Source organism: Convolutriloba macropyga, chromosome 2 (genome assembly GCF_964194025.1).
Source record: "Convolutriloba macropyga chromosome 2, txConMacr16.3, whole genome shotgun sequence".
NCBI classification, from domain to species: domain Eukaryota; kingdom Metazoa; phylum Xenacoelomorpha; order Acoela; family Convolutidae; genus Convolutriloba; species Convolutriloba macropyga.
Window position 1 is genome coordinate 10,457,752 of NC_134469.1, and position 16,735 is coordinate 10,474,486.

Below are 16,735 nucleotides of genomic sequence, written 5' to 3' on the forward strand. Positions count from 1 at the left end.
TAAGTCGTTTCTGTCAACTTGTGAACCGACTCCAATACTCTGCCAAATTTGAGAAAAATTTTATGAGCTTCACACCCCACAAAAACTTCACAGGCTCTGGCTAACACATCGATTTTTTATTTTAAATCAATTTCCCGAATCTCATTTAGAGACTCTGCTTTCTCTACGAATGGAACAAATATTTGACTTTGTTTGACCAGTAAAACTACCCTACTTCTCTATAAGAATTCTTCTAACACATAAACATTTAACTCTAGCAATTGATAGTACTTTTCTTCTATTTGCAAGCTTCTCCGGTTCCTGCTCATCCGAATTGTCTATCGAATGAACTATTTTCTTGGTTGATTGCGGTCTCACGAGCAATTCAGCTGTCTCCCAAGACACAATAATTTCAAAGTTTCTTGATATCACTGCAACCTGCTCTTATTCGTTACCTTTATGATATTGGATGAGGGGCTCCTGCAGTCTGAACGTGCTATAATCTTTAGAGAATTTTCCTTCTGTCATGGCCCAAAACCTCTGTCCCATCGATCCCTCTGCAATGCATCAGAACGCAGTAGATTTTTGTAACTCATGACAGCCGAGTTGCTACTCCACTGAAAAAGGCGAAAATTTACTATAGATAACTGCTTGCGATTCCACCAACACCGTGGGTTGTGATCTAAATCGTCGAAGCCAGCACAACCATCAAGAGCCGGATTCAGTTTACCATCAATTTCCATCATTATAAACACCGCCTCAAGTCTCAACAACACGCAGGCCCTCTTCAATGAAAACATCAATTCCTTAATTTTTTTGCCTCTAAATCTCATTTCGATTGCCCCTTAGATACGGAAACCCGGCTTAATGAAAAATTAAGTCCTTGATTCATGTCTCATGAGAACTTTCATCCGAACTCCTCGTCTTCATCATTAAAAAATTCAAACTCAGAAAAAATTAAGCAGCAGGACTCATATTCTCTATCAGTCGCTGATGAGCGGTTCACATAATATACAAAATTTTCATGAGTAAACTTTTTCTCCAAATTTGACAAAAAATTTTCTTAATGGTCTCCCGTACTCTTATTTGTTTGCAACCTTTCCCTTCTTTATGTTACAACTTTTCACTGTACGTTCGTTTTTCTTCGTCTCTTTTGACCCGGTCTCTCTGTCTTTGTTCTTTCCCTTAGAACGGGCGTTGCTTGCTCTTCATCCCAAATTGTTTCTCTTTGTCTGTTGTTCTACGGTGTTTTGATCGTGTAGGTTTATTCTCGCTCAGAATTATTCGAGTTCCCATTCGTTTTCAACCATTTAATTGGGTTCATAATCACTTCCTCATCGGTTTGCACTTTATGCCTACTCCGCACTTTAATCAACCTTGCACTTTTTGCCTACTGTTTCTTCTCCGCTTATCTCTCCTAACATATTTGACCTCAACTCTTCTGCCTTCTAGCCTTTCAACTGTAGTAAATAAAAAACTTGCTAAAAAGTCTGAATCCCATCACAACCTGCAACTTGTGTAGAACAACATTTCTTCGCTAACGCCGCTCCATCTGCACTTTGCCTAAATTGCAATCCACTCATTCTATTATTTTTTCACCTACGATATCTTTCTGTCAATCAGAAGGTTCCTTTTACCCACTACAAAGCCTCCTACTTATTGCACTCCTTAAGAGTCTGCTTCAAGTACTGACAATAACCGTTTGTCTAAAGAACTCTCTATAGATATTGACGCCCGGTCTGAAGCTGATCTCTAAAAACCGCGTGGCATGACACATAATGCTTATAACGCCCAAACTCTCAATAATGCTCCCCAAAATTATGTTTCACTAAACTATTCAATTCTACTCTCAGCTATTGCCAGTGCTTGCCTTTGACGCTTGAGAAAATTCCCAAATCTCTCACTTCTGCCTTGCGTTGCTCCTTCTGCTCATTAAACAACTACCGCTTTTTGAAATACACCAACTCCTTCTCGGGGAAACCTATCCGTTTGTTTTTGTTGAAAAAATACTTGCCAACTTTGCAGATATCACTCCGTTTTCCCCTCAGAGTCAAACTCGTTCTCCTCCAGTTTTAAGGAACACACTCGTGCTCCTCCAGTTTTAAAGAAAAACACACTTGTAAAAAACTACTCTTCGTTCCCTTCTCTCCCACTTTAACTTTCGTTTCCTTTTACTTACACTCAAATTTTCCACATGCCAATTATCAGATTAACAAATTCCCGTTCTAAACTGTCCTTTCTTTGAACTGGCCCTCTTTCTTCAAAAAAACCATTTGCTAACACTAACAGTTATACCCTAACTTGACTTCCACTCTGCTATCTCTGACTCTCTCTCTCTCTCTCTCTCTCTCTCTCTCTCTCTCTTCTCAATACTCTCTTTTTCACACTCACACACACTTTCTGTATCTCTTTCTCTATCTCGTCTCTCTCTACAAAATGTCTTACCGAATTTTTGATGTGTAGCTATTTTTTTTCAATCAGAACGCTGATAAACTACTCTAACTCTGAAACCTAACTCAATTTCGAGTGATTTTGGCTCTTTGCTATGTCTTTCCTCGCTCTATCCTCTGTACAAAAAGAACTAAATGACAACAGTGACCCCATCGAGCTCCAAATTAACTAGCAAACTGCTTTGCACGCTACCACACTCATGCACTCTGTCACTCAGTAAAGTTTTAACTTGACCCCGTCCTCAGTTTTCTTTTTCTTCTTTCGTCGTCGTGAAAATCAAATCCCGTTTTTTAATTCGTCGCTTCTACAAGATCCAACATTCAACTGCAATCACCACAGAAAAAAACCACTCCAAATGTCGAAAACTTTCTCGAGAGCCCTCCCAGGAACACCAGAGTAGAGTTTAGTATTTGCTCAGACGGACTAGCTGGGGAGGGACTTTCGCCCAAAACTCTAACAGACTGAGGGTGGTTTGATGGCTCTCAAACTTCTATTGGAGGGCTCTGGTGTCTTACACTGCTTTCTTCGGCTGTTGAAAATTCAAGTCTAAGTACTGAATTGATCCAAATAATCAGATAACATCAGATGAGTAAACAAGAAATGTATAAGGTTACTGAAAAGAAGAAAATTCAACAAGAGTTTTTATTATTGAAGATGGTTCACAATTTTGTATTTGTAACCAAATTCACTCAAGTGATGGATGCTGTCTCTATCAGCACACAGTTTCTTTACCACATCTCTCAATTGAACTGCTCGATCTCATCGCAGTTTTCCGATTTTCTGGTTGTGTTAAGTCCGTTCAACTCTCGCAACAATGTTTTTGCTTTCACAACTTTTTTACAGGTCAATTCCTAAGCTACAGCTCTTTTATGTTTTTATTGTGGTAATATTATGGTTTCACACTCCTTTGTAGCTTATCAGGCAACAATGCACAATAATGGACAATAACAAATGAATTTGTCCACTTCTCAACTATAGACCACTTTGGTTACCCTTGTCATACGTAAACTTTGTTGGCTCTAAAAGAATAATCAATTGACCTCAACTCCTTCTTTTTTCTTTGTTGACTTCTATCCAAGTTATTCAAGCTGAAACGAAGGCAGTATCAGACTTCTGACGCTACCAATTAATCAATCAGTCAACTTTTGAACTTGAGCTGCTCCAGTTCATTTTATATACCTATGAAATAGTTTCTCTGCAAAAATAACTTTATCATAAAAAAATTTGACGTATTATATCTATACTTCACTCTAAAGAACCTGTTGGAAGTAGAAAGAGAAAATGAAAAGGGAACCATCCACATTGTCCCATCTCAATGGATAAATTGACTCTAGAAGTGGAGAATCAGATTTTTCAAATTGTACAAAAAATGAAGCATCGGGGGCTTCTTTAGTTAAATATTATACCAAAAATGTTTAAATTGGAGGTTGGGATTCAATGCTCACAAACTCAGTCACTCTTGTTGGATCAGTTCAGCAGTGTGTAGTTTGTCTTAGAAATGCCATCTATATAAAATTTCGTTTTTTGTTTTGACATTTGATCGAGAGAGTTTCAATGCTTGTAGTTTTGAACAGGTATAGTAATATATTTCGCACCTATAGAAAGTATATCCGTTTACCCTCATTAAGAAGTTACAAAAGAAATTATCGTAATAAAATGGTGGTTAAACATATTGTTTAGGAAATTCACGTTCAAATGGACATTTTCACTGCATCATTGCCAAGTAGCCCTCAATACTTTTTCAAGATTAAATTTTTTTGTAGGCTGTAGCCAGGAAGTTCTGCTTACAAAAACTATTTAAACTTCAATATTAATGAGATGAGTCTGATTAAGTGGCGCTAATAACGTTGACCTAATTTTTAAAAGCATTATTTATAATTTCAGCAAGCTGCTTGTAGCTTCTAGATCTAGTACTTCATGTTCGTGATCAGTTCTAGTTTGCAATTTTTCTTTTTTGTGATTGATTGGTTTTATCTTTGTGATGTTAAACTTTGGAATAGGTTTCATTGCTGGCAAGAACAGCAATTTGTGAAGAACAGAATGTGCAAATGGACTAATGTTCCTAGGAGCAGAATCCGGTCCGACAAAATAGCATCTTGCGGAAACTTGACAAAGGAATTCTTCCCACCCTCTTCCTCGATTCCAACGTATCCGATCTCATATCTGCTCCCTGGTCTGTAAATTGCAAAAATTTGCCCATTGTTACACGACTTCCACGGTATCGCAAAAGGTAGGCAACATCCCGCGTTTAGTGATATGACGTCAAAGCGAGGACACTTTTCTGCATCTTGGATTTGAAAGTTCGGAAACATCAAATCAAACTTCTGTATAATTTCGCCATAAGGTTGACCATGGTCATCCAAAATTGTTGAAAAATGACCCACGTTTTGACCGGGTATAAACGAACAACATCCGAGCGACGAGAGGCAGGAATAGTCTTTTCGGATCTCAAGCTTGACCTCGTCAGCCTCCGATAGAATTCCTAAAGAGTAAGATCGAGTTCGTCCCACGGCACAACGACAAATCCGATCTGAGGTCTCGTGACCCACAAATACTTGTCGATCCGAATCGTCCAGAAATAGGAAACGATTCGGGATATCTTGAGCCGAAGTTGCGTTGTAGAGAGTTTTGTTCATCCGCATTTTGAGGATATTGATTCCAGCTAGTTTGTCCAAACTTGATCCGGGAACTAAGCCTTTTGGGTTGAAATCGTCTTTGGAAACGACATATGCAGGGGGTGGAGTTTTGACGATTGCGGTTGAAATATCCGAAGCATTATCTTCCGAGTCTGGAGTCGGGTATACTGACGTCATTGTAATTATGCAATTCGATTATGCAATAACAACTCGTATTATCTGAAACAGCTTTCAAAACGTTTAAGTTTGAGCAAGTTTGAGATTCTAGCGAACGTACAAAAAAATTGACGCAGTTTATGAGAATTGATGTTTGTAACATCTCAAGAAACGGTAAATAAATAAATCAATCAACAATACGTTGTTTAAAAACTAACTACTATTAACTAATAGCTCACGTTAGTTGCAATTCGATTGTTTTTTGTGGTCAAACACGCTTCGTTTGGCACGTTGCTTTCGATTGTTTACTAAGACCAGCGCTTTATCAAAAACGCCGCTACCAAACAGAATTCTATTCAAAATTAATTATTATTGTTGTAATTGTTTTGACCATTTGAAAAGAACTACATTGAAACCTCTTGCCTGTCAATGAGTTGTTGTTAAAGGTTTCACATGCAAATGAAATGCATTCATGGCATTTTAGTCGCCTCTTGAAAATTTGAGTTAACAGTGCACCGAACCCAGGTCTAGGTTCCAGACCTCTCTTCAGACTCTTAGATTACACTTGTTCATTCTACGCTCAAATAGCAAAGTATGTACAATTCTTCAAGCTACTCAAATTCTGGACAATGGTCTGAAAATTGAATCCGGAGTCAAGTCGGTCTGGAGCTGTCTGCTAAGAACTAAATTTGAGCGCACATTAGTCTTATCAGAGGCGTATCTGAAAGTGCACTAGTCTGGTCAGAGGTAGATTCGAAAGCATACTAGTCTGATCAGAGGTGGAATTGAGCACACACTGGTCTGAACAGAGGTGAATTCGAATCCCAGGTCGAGATGTCCAGGCCGACTAGACCTCTGAACAGACCTGATCTTCGCCCACTCGAATTATATGGCTTTTCCATACTTGAGTATATTACAGAAAACATTAATGTGCATGAAATGAGAGCACTTCACTTTGGTCGGAGGTCATTTTGAGCGCACTTGAGTCTGATCCGAAGCAATTTCGAGCGCACATCATTCTAATCAAATGCGGATTCAAGCGCAGATTAGCCTGATCAGGAGTGATTTTCAATCGCACACGAGACTGATCAGAGGAGGTTTTCGAGCGCACATCGAGCACACATAGTTTTGGGGGTTCATGATAGTCTGATTAAAGTTCACTTTGGTTTGAGCCGGTCCGACCAGAAGTCCCTTCTGTCTGGTACTTTCTATTCAAAGACGATTTATTTTGGTTTTTACTTCAACCTAGGAAGCATTTGTCTGATCAGAGGTGGATTCGAACGCACACTGGTCTGATCAGATGTGAATTACGACACGCACTGGTCTGATAAGATCTGGATTACAACACACACTGGTCTGACCAGAGTGCACTATTAAAAGTTTTCTATGGAAACCCAATGATGCCCAGTTAACAGCTGAACCTGTCCACGCCTACCACGGGAATTGTAACATCAGAGCTCATACGACAAAGCGAATGGCAAAAAACTCGTTCACAGAACCAAGTGACGGTAAAATATTATGGCAACAACTATAAACTTGGATTAAAAGAAGCCGGTGCAAAAAGTTGAGAGGACGACTGACGATCTGAACGGGTTTAAATCCGAATGCCTTCCAATGAGATTTAAAACCGAATAGTTCCCGAGTTCTGATTGTTCGAATTTGAAAGCAACGGTTTAATGGCTTTTTTTGTAAAAAAAAATTTTGTAAAAAAAACGATAATACAAAAATTTTGTAAAAAAAACGAAAAAACGATAATTTTGTAAAAAAAACGCTTTTTTGTAAAAAAAAAACGATAATACAGCGTAACGCAAGTCTGTTCTGGTCGCAAACTCTCATAACCTCCGGCGTTGGAGAGGTTGAATGCGGCAGAGGCTTTGTTGCACTATAATTCGGAAATCAGATTGATCAAATTCTCTGATTATCAAACTTAAGCGTCTCTGATTCTCAGTTTTCTTACTCGACTCTGTGCCTGTTAACGACCAAATATTTTACGATCAATAATAGGTGACTGCTTAAACCTGTGGACCGCATCTTAACTTATCGCTGAATATTTTCAATAATTTGCAGCTCTTTTTCAATTGCTATTTATAACGTGGGATCTCTGACATGTTCTAAGTTGTAATGGACCATGCTAATCATCAACTGACATTTTAAAAAGTTCCATTAAAAGAAATCGTTAAACATATTTCTCGTCTTTATTTTTTTTAAATTAAAAAAGAGAGTTGAGATTAGGACATCAATAAGCACAAAGCCTAAACATTATGACTAAAATGAAATTATGATTATGAGATTGAGTTTCGTGAATAGCTCCAAGTTTTAAAATAAAGCAAGGATGTTCGTTAATGTGCGTTGGCACATGATGTTCCGATCCGACATCATCTACATTTTTGAATAAATTGTCAACCTAATTATGAGATAACTAAAAATAGATGTTTGAGTTTTAAATAATCGTTACAAAACCGAACTACTAATTGAATTGCAAAACACCATGCCTCATGAAATCGCTCTCAAGATCTGCCATTAAAAAGACTGCGAGAAAAAACAAGCACAAAAATAAGCAAAAACAAAATTTTTCTGCGAATATGATAAAAGAAGAGAAAAAGATACACAAAAATTGACCACTCACAAAATTTTTTGAAAACGCATATTGTCCAACATACAAAGCATGAGTTACGACATGACATCAATGAAAAAATACATTTTGAATTTCAAGAAGTTGGAGGGAACCTTTCAATGAGGAGATTAAATTACAAGGTGACGAACATGTTTGAGAACGAACAATATCGATCACTTTTAATACTATTCGCTAAAAATTGAGTACAATGAGCAACATCATTCATTCAATCTTCAGTTAGAAGCCTATGAGAGCAGTCAGCATTTTACGACTACATGAAGAATTAAATGGCAAAAATAGCAAATTCAAAAAAATTTGAGTGATAAAAGTTTCGAAGCCAATAAAGAAATGAATTTTTTGGTCAAAATTTTTCAAATCCCATATAAATTTTTAGCAGCAATGAGGTTCTTCTTTTTTTAACAATATGATTTCAAAGAGTCAACAAGTATGAACAAATATAAAAAAAAACCACGAAATTTTTTAGAAAAGCGTTATATCAACGACGTTAAATTCAATAGCTTTCAACGGAAGATATATATAAACTAAATTATGCCTCAATGAAGAGACAAGGATATTTGTCAATCATAATTCATCAGAAGAACATCATAACAAGTCTTAAGATTTTGAACACAAAAACAAATACATGAAAAAATCAAAATTCAGTAGAAAAGTGCGAGAAGAAAGTGTCAAATGCATTGAAAACATAAGAGTTTCTCTGAAGGCTTAATCTATGCTGAATTGAGCTTCTTCTATGAGCCAATGGGCTTTATCAATATTAGGATAACGAGATAAGATTTCAAAAGGAACCAAAATTACAGAAGAAAATCCGATTTTTTTTTCGAAATTATGAAAACTCAAGGCATCGAAGTCGCAACCATTAGTTAACCGATAACCCGCTTGCCAGATTGTTTCAATTGCAATTAAAATGAATGGGGTCCTGTCATTACTGAGAACGACTTACAATTCATGAAAATAAGTTTCAAAAGATTTAATATCCAAAAAAAAATTTTAATGTCCTAACAGCCATTAATATCAATAGCTCTAAACTGAAGCCAACAAATACGGAATATTATGTTTCAATAAAGCAATAAGGATGTTTGTTATTCATACGTCATCAGTAGGACATCAATATAGGTCTTATAGTTATGAAAACAACAGCAAAAGCAGGCAAAAAACGAAAATTCAGCAGAAAAGTGCATGAAAGTGAAGAACCCATTTCAACCACATTTTTTTCTCTAAGATTTTTATCAATGACCCATTGAACGCCTTTTCTAAGCCACTGAGAACTATCAATATTAGGATAATGTGATAAAATTTCAAAGTGAGTCAAAAATTTAAAAAAAATCCAAAAATTAATTAAAAATTTTGAAAACTGGTGGCAGCGAAGTCATAAAACCAATAGTTAGAAGATAAAACCACTAGCCAGATTCATTTCAGTTGCAATAGAAAAAATGGAGGTACCGTCTTTACTGAGGTTGACATACAGTTCACGAAATTAACTTAAGATCGGATAATGTCCAAAAATATTCTTAAAAATTATTTTTAAAGTCTTAACAGCCATTAAATTCAAGAGCTTTCAACGGAAGTAAAAAAAATATCTTACTATTTGCCTTGATGGGAATACATGGATGTTTGTCATCAACATGTTATCAATAAAACACCACAATAAATCCTTTGATTTTGAAAACACAAAGCAAAAACCAAAAAATCGCAACAGAAATTTGAGAAGAAGAATTCGAAGCCGTTTAAGCCGTAATCTTTTCTCTAAAAACTTTATTTATGATCTTTCGGACGGTGTTTTAAGCCAATTGGAACTGCCAATACGAAGATAATGAGATAAGATTTCAAAAAGAAACAAAATTACAAAAAAAAAACAAATATATTTTTTTTGAGATTAGGAAAACTCGTGTTATCGAATTAGCAGATAAAACGATAGTTAACCGATAGTTAGCAGATAAAACCGCTTACCAGATTAATTTTGATTGCAGTTTAAAGGAAGTGGTTCCTGTCATTACTGAGACTGACTTACTATTCATGAAAAATATTTTAATATTGGTTCAATCGAAAGAAAATTTTGAAAAATTATATTTTAAAGTCTTGACAGCCCTTAGCTGTCCCCTCAAAGCGCTATATAGGTTTACCTATTGCACATGGGAAAGCCAAATAAATTTTTAGTTGGCAAGTCTGCGCACTAGGACTCCCAAAATTAAGTAAAATCTCAAAAAGAAAATCAAATTTTCATTAAAAGTTTCGAAAAATCAGAGTCAAAGACAAAAAAGACATGAGAGATGCCTTAAAACGATTTTTCTTTCATTGGGTATCATTTGACTGTACATGAAGTTTGTCATTAATGGAACCTCGATATTAAAATGACGGGTCTCAAAGTGACTAAAAATCAATAATAAACAGAAAAATTTTTTTAAAAAAAAACAGCTCTCAAATTTAATTCGAGTTTTTTTTTATAGTAAACTTCTCCACGAGACCAGAACTAGCCTTTTTATTGATCTACTGGATCTAATGTAAGACAAAATTGTTTCTTTTTGTAGCATGAAGTGTAATTTTGTAAATAACTTTTTATAGAAAAGCCTTAATTTGAACAAAAAATGCCCTAAATGAACAAAATCATGCTAAAAGTGAACAAATATCACATGTTCACACAAAACTTTCAACCTCGATAACTCCTCGATTAATACAAAAAAAATCATTTTAATTTCGAATTCTGCGCTGGACAATTTTTTTAATGATACCACTCACATTTCTCTACGATAAATATATCAATCGGCCAAAATTGACTGAACAAAAGAAAACCCATTTGAGTATATAGTTCCTACCCCCACAAGTGGGGTCGGAATAAATAATCATACTCCTCAAATAGAGTTTGTTTTTAAAACAATAGTATCTGCCAGCTGCACATGTTTAAGGGGAATTACACTCGTCTGATAATTTTGAGATCAGAGTTATTTTTTCGATCAGAGGATTGACTTGAAAAAATAAACAATTTCATTAAGAACACAAGTCATGATGAGGCATGACAAAGCAAGTTTGTTTTCACTGGAAGTTTTAAATTTCGATGTGCCCTAAAAACTGAAAGCTTGATTATATAGTTTAATTATACCACTGAGCCAATCTTTTTAGGAAAATGTAAAGCACTTATAAATTTTTTATGCAGCAAAACATTCAAATTCTTGATGCATCATTTTTTTGACAAGTAACAAGTTGTTTTTTTTTCATGCTGCGTTTTCTAGTGCGAATGTTATGGCGATTGTTGTTGCTATTGTTGTACTTGGCATCACTTTAAAAACGAATTTGGTGTCAAATATTCCTAAAAATGGGAGCAAAACAAAACAAAATCAACAGGACATCAAAAGTTTTTGCGTATGGACTTTTCTTAATTGTTCGGACTGAACAGAATATAGAAAACATTGCTGAGAAAGCATATTATCTCTTAACAAAAACGGATTCTTATCAACATTGCACATCTTTTGCAAAAATAATTAAGTTAAACTTTTAGAATTGTTCCTTAATTCACTGAAATTCTCTAATTGCACCAAATTATTAATTGGAGCCGTTCAAGACAATGAAGATTACAAATTTGAGCCAGCTTGTGCTTCTAATTGCCTGTCTCGTTAACGGTAAGATTTTAAATATCTGTGAAACAAAACGAACAGATCAGGAGAAGCTTGGGCAGCTTAAACTTTGTACAGCAGTTTAAAAGCGTTCAAAATGTTTTTGTCTGGCTATAGACAAACTAAAATTCATAACTTAGTAAAATGATCGATAAATGAGGTTCTTAAGTAACTGTAACACATTTGTGAAACGGAAACAAAAGTTAATCGTTTTCCTGTGTTGAAAAGCTTCATAAATTTTTTGGTTGAACACCTTCATAAATTGGAAACGGAAGCTCGTAGCTACAACAACCAAATAATTAAAAAATTAGAACCACAAAAAACGATTTTCAGTTACTTTTTTTTATTTTTCATTTCCTTTAATTACATTTCAAAAACTGTCTGTTATGAGCTTTTTTTCTTTTTGGGTTATATTAGCCGTTTCGCGAGACTGGAGAAATTTTTATAAATCTTATCATGGTACTACTATTGCAGCAAAGATTGACCAATCTTTGGTAACTCTCATATGCGGTGGAATGATATCATGGGTTAAAAAAGACAGTTACAGTAAATGGTGGGAGTAAATTATCAATCATTATGATGCGTTCCTTACACCACATAATATCAAGAAACCACGATTTTTTGTGATTATTTTGCTGATAGTGCAAGTCTTCGAAAATCAAAAACGCGTATAAATAATCATCTTTGATTTTTATATTTACCATCATAGAATTGTTGCAGTTCCGATCACATACTGTATTTTGATATAAAACCTACGCACATTATTTAATATAAAGTTAGTTATTCGTTTGACGAAAACCTTCATATATTGAAACTAGAGACTTGTAGCTATCAGGCAGAATGGAAAAAACAAAATCACAAAAACTTGAGTAATAAAAAAGTACATGTTTACTGTTTATGTTCATGCCTGGCATTCAGTTACAATTTTGAAAGTTAGAGTTTTATTGCAATTTTCATAAAACTCAAAAATTGATTTCGAAAAGAAATTGATTTTGGACTTACATCTAACAAATTTTGAGTTACGATTGTTTTTCCAAGACATATAGAACCTTTGCATGCTAGTTGTGATCTTGATAGCGTCAGCAGAGCCCTGCAAATGCTCCTATTTAAAATTTAAACACGAAATTGTCACTTTTTTGCCGTCAGATCTGCCCTCTGAAATTTTTTGTTCCGACCCCACTTGTGGGGGGGGGGGCTTGGGGAGGAACTATATACTCAAATGGGTTTTTTTTGTTCAGTCAATTTTGGCCGATCGATATATTCATCGTAGAGAAATGTGACTGGTGTCATTAAAAAGCTTGTCCAGCGTCGAATTCAAAATTAAAAAGATTTTTTTTTGAGTTTCGTTTTTTTTCGAGGAGTTATCGAGGTTCAACGTTTTGTGTGAACATGTGATATTTTTTCACTTTTAGCATGATTTTGTGCAATTTAGCGTAATTTTTGTTCAAATTAGGGCTTTTCTATAAAAAAACATTTTAAAAACTTACATTTCATGCTACAAAAAAAAGAATTTTGTGTTACCAGTGGATCAATAAAAAGGCTAGTTCTGGTCTCATAAGGAAGTTTATAAAAAAAACTCGAATTCAATTTGAGAGCTGTTTTTTTTAGAAAAATTTTCCTATTTATTATTTTTTTAGTCACTTTGAGACTTGTCATTTTCAAATCGAGGTTCCATTATTGACAAACTTCATGTACAGTCAAATGATACCCAATGGAAGAAATTTTGTTTTTAAGGCATCTCATGTCTTTTTTGTCTTCGACTCTGATTTTTCGAAATTTTGATTTCCTTTTGGAGATTTTAATTAATGTTGAGAGTCCTATTGCACAGATTTGCCAAATAAAAATTTATTTGGCTTTCATATGTGCAATAGATAAACCTATATAGCGCTTTGGGGGGGACATCTAAAGGATGTCAAGACTTTAAAATAAAACTTTTCAAATTTTTTTTCGACTGAACCAATATTAAACTAATTTTCTTGAAAAGTAAGTCAGTCTCAGTAATGACAGGAACTCCTTCTTTTTTACTGCAATTAAAATTAATCTGTTAAGCGGTTTTATTTGCTAACTATAGGTTTTATGACTTCGATAACACGAGTTTTCGTAATTTCAAAAAAAATTGTGTTTTTTTGTAATTTTGTTTTCTTTTGAAATCTTATCTCATTATCTTTGTATTGGCAGTACTAATTAGCTTAAAATAGACGTTCAAAGGGTCCTAGATAAAGTTTTCAGAGAAAAGATTATGGTTTAAATGACCATGATACTTTCTTCTCAAATTTCCGTTGCATTTTTTTTTGGTTTTGCTTGTGTTTGTTGTTGTTTTCAAAATCGTCGAATTTTTGTGGTGTCGTATTGATAACATGTCGATAAAAAACAACCACGTCTTCCCAACAAGGCATATAGTAATGTATTTTTTTTATTTCCGTTGGAAGCTCTTGAATTTAATGGCCGTTAAAACTTTAAAAATAATTTTTAAGAATTTTTTTTGGACATTATCCAATCTTAAATTAATTTTCATGAATTATAAGTCAATCTCAGTACTGACAGGACCTCCAAATTTCCTATTGCAAACAAAAAGAATCTGGTTAGTGGTTTTTATCTTCTAACTTTTGGTTTTATGATTTCGCTGCCACCAGTTTTCATAAATTTTTAATAATTTTTGGATAATTTTTTTTTAATTTTGGTTCAACTCGAAATTTTTACCACATTATCCTATTATTGATAGTTCTCGGTGGCTTAGAAAAGGCGTTGAATGGGTCATAGACAAAAATTTTCGAGAAAAATTTGTTGTTTAAACGGCTTCTTCACTTTCTTGCATTTTTCAGCTGAATTTTGGTTTTTGCCTTATTTTGTTGGTGTTTTCATAATCATAAGACCTATTTTGATGTACTACTTATGACATACGGATAACAAACATCCTTTTTTCCGTAATGAGGCATAACTTTCCGTTTTTATTGACTTCAGTTGAGAGCTATTGAATTTAATGGCTGTTAAGACGTTAAAAAAAAATTTTTTGGACACTAACTATTATTAAACTTATTTTAATGAATTGTAAGTCGGTCTCAGTAATGACAGAACCCCATTCCTTTTAACTGAATTGAAACAATCTGGTAAGCGGTTTATCGGCTAACTAATGGTTACGACTTCGACTCTTTGAGTTTTCATAATTTCAGAAAAAATTTCGGATTTTCTTCTGTAATTTTGGTTCCTTTTGAAATCTTATCTCGTTATTCCAATATTGATAGTTCCCATTGGCTTATAAAAGAAGTCCAATGGACCATAGATTAAATTTTCAGAGAAATTCTTATGGTTTAAATGGCTTCGACACTTTCTTCTCGCACTTTTCTACTGAATTTTTGGTTTTTTACATGTATTTGATGTTGTTTTCATAATCATAAGAGCTAATTTGATGTTCTATGTGATGAATTATGGTTGACAAACATCCTTGTCTTCTAATTGAGGCATAATTAGGCTTATTTTCATCTTCCGGTGAAAGCTATTGAAATTAACGTCGTTGATATAAAGCGTTTTCTAAAAAAATTTCAGTGATTTTTTTTATATATTTGTTCATACTTGTTGATTTTTCAAAGTCATAGTGTTAAAACAAGAAGAATCCCATTGCCGCTAAAAATTTTGAAAAGGTTTAACCAGAAATTTCATTTTTTTATTGGCTTCGACACTTTTCTCGCTCAATTTTCTGTCTCGCTCAATGATATAGTCGAAAAATGCTGACTGGTCTCATTGGCTTCTAACTGAGGATTGAATGAATGATGTTGCTCAATGTACTCAATTTATAGCGAAAAGTATTAAAATTAAAGATATTGTTCGTTGTCAATCAATTTTTATACTTTTCAGTTTTTGTTCTTTTCGTCAGCTTGTAATTTAATCTCATCATTGAGAGGTTCCATCCAATTTCCTGTCATTCAAAAAGTATTTGATAATGGATGTCATGTCGCAACTCATGCTTTGTTTGTTGGACAATATGCGTTTTCATAAAATTTTTTGAGTGGTCAATATTTGTGTTTCGTTTTCTCCTCTTTTATCTCATTCGCTAAAAAATTTTGTTTTTGCTTATTTTGGTGCTTGTTTTTCTCCTAGACTTTTTATTGGCAGATCTTGTGAGCGCTTTAATGAGGCATGGTATTTTGCTATTCAATTAGTAGTTTGGTTTTGTAACGATTTTGTAAAACTCTTTTTTTAATTATCTCATAATTAGGTTGACAATTAGGTCAAAAATGTAGATGATTAACGAGAACCCTTGTTCGTTTATATTGTAATCTAACGTATGTCTGGATTAAAATTATTTACAGTCTGTTGTTCTCATTTTTTAGCAAATCATTGCCGCTGCAGTTGCAGTGAAATCATTTGCAGTTGTTCTAGTTTTCTTACTTCAAACGGAATTGCTTTCAATTCACAAGGGCGGTCTCGTTTCAGACTACTTGCAGTTAACAAGTGGTTTCACAAATATGGAGTTGTTTGGATGAAAGGTATTTGATCCAAAAAACGTTCTGAAACGTTTGCGTTTTCTTCCAAATCTTTCAAAATTTTGAACAAATATACTGCCATTACTATCACCCTCCCTTTACTATAAATAAAAAACTGTAACTTTTTACTTTTCGAGGACCCCTTCCAGGCCCTCCATTTTGATTTATGAAATATCATATGAAACGCTTTCATAGAAAAAAACTCACATGCTCAATTTTTTTTATCCTATGCAAATTAGATTCCTTTTTGTAATTTTTTTGATTTTCTCCAATTCTTGAACTTAGACATGGGCTGTTTCCTCCTTTCTTCCTTGCTGTCTAATAATTCAAATTGAGACAAAAACCCACCATATGTTAAAACTTTTTTACGATAAATTTGAGGATTTTTATGTGTCCACTACTTTTTGCGGTCCCCCTTACATAGCACGCGGGCCATTACATAGAAAATCGTTATACAAAATTATGGCCCGTGGGATTGATGTGCATATAATATGCATCAACTAAGCGGCAAAATCAATATGCTGAATATACAAGTATGAGAACGAATAATTGCACAAAGATGCAACCAGGGTCAACTTGGAAAACGCATTCTTATGTAGTGCAAAAATGAATGAAAAATTGTTCATTCGATTCTCAAAAACCGACTCATAATTCGCAATTCTCATTTTTGTTTGTCAAGATTAATTTAAATTTGTTTGTTTTTGGTCGGTACTGGTTACTTTTCTGCCAATGTGTCAGTGGAATCACTTAAATTACCATTCAAAATTTTATCAACAAAACCAAAAAATGTTT

At 34.2% G+C, this 16,735-nt stretch overlaps 1 protein-coding gene across 1 annotated transcript in view; it reads left to right on the forward strand.

The window, feature by feature from the left end:
* Positions 1–11,202: 11,202 nt before the first annotated feature.
* Positions 11,203–16,735, forward strand: part of LOC142335117 (uncharacterized) — a 10,691-nt gene continuing 5,158 nt past the window's right edge. Inside the window, exon 1 of the mRNA XM_075383472.1 lies at positions 11,203–11,468. Within this exon, the coding sequence (XP_075239587.1) occupies positions 11,414–11,468 (55 nt within the window). The 5' untranslated portion in view covers positions 11,203–11,413. The remainder of the gene's footprint in view (positions 11,469–16,735) is intronic.